This window comes from Montipora foliosa, chromosome 8 (assembly GCF_036669935.1).
Source record: "Montipora foliosa isolate CH-2021 chromosome 8, ASM3666993v2, whole genome shotgun sequence".
Lineage (NCBI taxonomy): Eukaryota > Metazoa > Cnidaria > Anthozoa > Scleractinia > Acroporidae > Montipora > Montipora foliosa.
Window position 1 is genome coordinate 48,029,396 of NC_090876.1, and position 5,000 is coordinate 48,034,395.

Consider the following 5,000-nt stretch of genomic DNA (forward strand, 5'->3'; position numbering starts at 1 on the left):
GAAATGTTATCCACACTCATTCTCTCTGGGAAGAATGATATAACTCAACTGAATAAAGCGATAATAAAGGTAGACAGTGATTCGTATCTTACAAATCGCATTTAGGCTAAGAACTTAGATATAATGGAATAAGCCAATGGAAAAGATAAGGTCTTTGCAAAGTATCAGAAAACAATAAACTCACCTCAAATTTCTTTCGATTCTGCTACAGAAATTATATTAGCTCTTATTTGCTTGACAAGAAAATCACCAGTAAGACCTATTTATTTATTAAACAATACCTCAGATTCTAATGTCATGAAATTCCATTTTTCTCGCATAATCGTGACAAGGCGTGAAAATCGAATGAAGGATTCGAAGAGAGAATTCGTAATCTAGGGCTAAAATCTCTCTGGCCGATTTTCCTGAATAATACACTCCTTAATTTGGTGAAAACATAAATTTTAATCACTCCTTTTGTTCGTTCCAGCTGTTAGTCAAGTTTAAGGTTCGATGAATTTTTAAGATGTTGTTATTAAATCAAGGAAGGTAATTTTAGTGTTGCCTGCAGAGTTTTGGGGGAGGACCACAAGCACTATGATCAATAAACCGTGCAGGTAATTACGGGGTCTTGATCACTGATTGGTCGAAAATATTGTCCTCTAAAGAAAGAGCGGGCATAAGTTTGGATAGGTATGGCGGACGTTCGAGGATTCAGCCGAAGCTCTTCAAGGGTATTTGAATAACTAACAACTTCTGGCTTGCAAATGGGTACCGCCTGTAATTCGCTCTGACGAAGCCAGCTAACGCTCGAATCGACAACTTCCAAATTTTTATATATAACGGTGATCAATTTACCATAACAACCCAGTTGATAAAGCCATTTCTTTGTTTCAATTCCCCGACAAAGTAGCACCACAGTATTTTTAGAATTTAAACCCCTTTATCCATTTTGGGTATACATGTTTGCCTTTTTTGTCTAGACTATAAGTACTGACTGTCAACAAGAACAATTTAATGGTTGGATCATCGCAAATGCTTCAGCAGACTAGCTTTATTTCTGTGAAATGCGGTTTTTTGTTTTTTTTTTTTTTGCTGTAAATCGATACAGAGCAGAAGGGTTTATTGTTAGCTGTTACAAATAATTACTTAGACCTAACTGTCTTGACAATTTCCTTTTGATTTCATGTTAAATGCTGCAGATAGGGGAATTAAGATAAAGGTTAAATGGAACCGTTCGTTTTATCTCTTATGCCAACAAATATATTGTTTGCCTTAATTCGCTCGTCATCTCAACCAAGAGAATACGAGTGCGTTCAGTAGTATTACATGTGCCTTTATTTATCTCCTGCTGCTAGCCAAACCTTTCATTTACAAACGAATCTCGTAAAGGTGAATGAAACAGAGACTGATGGCTTAGTCACACGGAGATGTAGGTTTAACTCAGAGTCCCGGCTCTGGATGACTTCCTGCAGAAAAGAAATCGATAACAAATATCTTAAGCAATTAGATATAGAAATAACGACAACATTTCTGGATGAGGGCGATTTGCCATGAAAATTTTGAATAATCTCCCAATATGACTGCGCCGTGAATGAGATATGGAAACTTTCTGCCGACCGAGTATCAGCATCAAAGTTAAGGTGAGTGGTTTTCAATCATCGTTCAAGGTATTAGATATTTTACAGTTCCTCCATCAGCTCAGTGTAAACGGACGCAACAATGAGACTCACAATGCTACTTACATCCGATGGAAGAAACGGTCTCTTAAAATCAGCAATGTTACCATATACTGGTTTAAAACTCTCTTTACAATCAGCCGTTTGGTGTTCTAAAAAGTGCAGGACGAGTAAATTAAAAACATCGATTTCTGGTGACTGCTGTAATTTCTTCAGCGATTGGATTAGAAATCGGGCTCATTCGTCGCCTGCAACGCGATACTAACACACATGCCAAGGTGTGAGTTCCTTCAGCTCAATTTGAACTCTAGTGTGTTAGTAATGTCTACTCTAAAAAGCATCCTTTTGTTACTAGATTGGTTTGATTCTTCCTTTTTTATGCTAACTGAAGACAAGTAAGCCCCTTTTTGAAGAGATCCTGCCTAGACATTGAACTGTATAGGTGGACTAAAACGCCGGTCGATGTTGGTGTCGGCCATCCCGGCAAGCTTTAGCTACTTGAGTGCCATGCCAAGTGAATTGAATGATGACGGTGCTTTGGTGCTGTGCGATGACACACATTGTATTTTAAATGGGAGACAAAAAGCAGCTTAGCCCGGGAAGACCAATCATGATGATGTTGATGATCATGATCATGATGATGATGATGATGATGACGACAAAAACTATGATGATCCTCCTATTTTCTTTTACGTTTTCCGGAGCATTGGAAGGTGAAAATTGTAACTTAAAAATAGTCCTGGTCCGATGGTTGGTCCTATTGCTGTGCCTTTCAATGAGTAAAACAAATAATCAATCAATAAATAAATGGTCACAAACCCCTTCCACATTCTTGAGCTGTAGTTTCTTTTCGTTTTCTCTTTGGCGCTTTGCCATGGTTTAAAGTTGCCTAGAAAATCGGGAAACGTTGGAGGTGGCCTGGTAGTTGTTGTCGGGATGGTAAAGAATGGTGCCTCGGTGATTTCCGGAGCTCCTCCATCTGTTTTAGTTTGAGTAAAATAAAATAAAAAATAAGAAAGAGAAAAAATTCTACCGAGATGAGTGATCCGAGTGCATATTAATTAATGTTACTGTGTTTATAATCACGGTTATGTAACACGCGACCAGTACTTTTTTAAAAATTTGAATGATGTGTTAATTAAGAATAAGAATAAGATTTTATTAGTTTTCCATTAAAATGGGTTTTAAAAACTAATTACAATCAATACATTAAAAAATTAAAAATTAAGGATCTAAAGTTCTAAAATATATTATAATGCTAATTAAAAACTAATGAGAAATTCCTTTAAAAGTCTTTTGAAGATTGGCAAGTTGTTACATTCTCTTATTTCACATGGAAGAGAATTCCAGAAACTCGTTGCACGATATAAAAATGTGCGTTGCCCAGAAGCTGACTTATAAGCTGGGATATTCAAGGTATTCTTATATCTAGTGTTACGATTATGAACGGAAGCACGTGTCTTAAATCTACGACAAAGGTAGCTAGGGAACCCCTTAACACATTTAACATTTAACATTTAACATTTAATTGCTGTTTTTTTTTTTTTTACCGTGTCCTTTATCTGAGCCATAACGCTCTGAAATTTCGTCTCGTGCAAACATACATGCAGTTTGTAGACGAAAAGACAAAAGAGCAGCGGCAGAAGAAAGGGCAAGCACGAACACGAGAAAACAGGCTAAATAATGGTGACGAAAAAGGGAAAAAAGGGCAAGAAAGAGCACTGGAAAATTATTGTAATGATGCAGGTAGGACTAGTCGTATGGCAAGAAAACTAATTATAAACAAGAGAGGAAATTCGATGACGTAAGAGAATGGATCTCTAGTACATGGGTCTCTTCCAATTATAGTTTTTTTTTTTTAAATCTTATTTTAGCTACGCAGCTATTTTTAGAGGGGCACCTCTTGTGGGAGGCGCGGTTAGTGCGCTCGATTCCGGATCGAGTGGTCCGGGTTCGGGTCCTGGCGGGGGGACATTGTGTTGTGTTCTTGGGTAAGACACTTTACTCTCACGGTGCCTCTCTTCACCCAGGAGTATAAATGGGTACCGGCGAATCTAATGCAGGGGGTAACCCTGCGATGGACTGGCATCCCATCCATGGGGGAGTAGAAATACTCCCAGTCGCTTCATGCTACAGAAACCGGAGATAAGCGCTGGCCTGATGGGCCTTCTAGGCTCGTAGCAGACTTTACCTTACCTGATTGGCCAGTTGTAATGATGTAATGAAATTTTAAAAATGCGTGCGCGGCATTGGGAACGAGAACTTAAATAGCTTTTGCGAAACTAAAAATAGACTGGATTTATAATAAAAAACTGTGATTGCGCATGGGAATCTGCTCTCTTACTTCATCCTATCATGCTATAAAAATATCTGAAAACAACATAGAACGAGTTTGAATCGAGTGTCGTAAAACCAAGCCAATCAAAAAAGACGGAGACAACCCAGTAAACCAATCAAAACTCGAAGTAATTACACGCAGCCGACACAAAGCACGGGGAAAATGTACAAGCGCGAACCACGATTGGTTTTGGTTTCACTTTTGATTGGTTGAAAAAGTAGCGCGAGAACTTTGAACGAATCACTGAGTGAAGTAATGGAAAACCAAAGCAATTCGCTAATTACTTTCGACACTCAATTGAAAACCGCTCTGTAAATACATGTGGATAATTTCTTTACTTCGTCATGATACGCGATTGGTCAAAATACTCACTGCAAATTGGACAACATTTTCCAGGTTCTTGGATAGGATTAGGACAGTTTGCTTGGCACTGCATTGCCTTTTGGCATTTGGCTTGATTATGCACGCAAGTGCATTCATAGCAAGAGTTTCGTAGCCTCTTGATCCATATCTGACCATCAACGAATGTTGTGTTGTGATGATAACAAGCTGGAAAGAATTCAGTGAAGATGATAAGAAGACTGTAGGTTAGAAAGCAGACCACTTGACTAAGCTGGCAAAGCACACGGGGCCTCAATATCATTCGGAGACCAGTGGAAACAAATTTCCGAGTAAACAATGCTTTTCAAAAGGGTTAACTGATGACTGCGCAAAAAACCCAAAACTCGTTTTACTAATTTATGAGGTTTTTTTTTGCCGCCTGCTTTTAACCCTTAGTAGTCGGCCTTTAATTTAGATCTACGACGCCAACGCCGGTCGACGAAAACTTCACCTCAAAATATAACTTTGGACTATCGTTTGATTATTCCATCTCAATCACCTCGTACAGGGTGAGCGAAATATTCTGAAAATAAATTGGAATGAGCGGTTACGGAGTCAAAATAGGGGATGAAAGTCTTGCATTTGTGTGCTTATGTTGTTGTCAAAACCTCAAATTTGTTGAC

The 5,000-nt window shown here is 38.5% G+C and overlaps 2 protein-coding genes across 6 annotated transcripts in view; both read right to left on the minus strand.

The window, feature by feature from the left end:
• The window catches only part of LOC138012670 (WAS/WASL-interacting protein family member 3-like), a 5,207-nt gene extending 4,051 nt beyond the window's left edge, over positions 1-1,156 (minus strand). Inside the window, exon 1 of one of the 2 annotated variants that reach the window (XM_068859505.1) lies at positions 185-1,156. The gene's annotated coding sequence lies outside the window, so the exon portion shown is untranslated. Of the gene's footprint in view, positions 126-184 lie in introns of those variants that run through there. The other variant, XM_068859506.1, reaches the window with a different exon arrangement.
• A 143-nt stretch (positions 1,157-1,299) lies between these two features.
• LOC138012667 (uncharacterized) overlaps positions 1,300-5,000 on the minus strand; it is a 19,849-nt gene continuing 16,148 nt past the window's right edge. For all 4 annotated transcript variants that reach the window (XM_068859497.1, XM_068859495.1, XM_068859496.1 and 1 more), the window contains exons 6-8: positions 4,369-4,545; positions 2,478-2,637; positions 1,300-1,448 (exon numbers count right to left, since the gene is read on the minus strand). In XM_068859497.1, the coding sequence (XP_068715598.1) occupies positions 1,418-1,448; positions 2,478-2,637; positions 4,369-4,545 (368 nt within the window). In that variant the 3' untranslated portion in view covers positions 1,300-1,417. The remainder of the gene's footprint in view (positions 1,449-2,477; positions 2,638-4,368; positions 4,546-5,000) is intronic.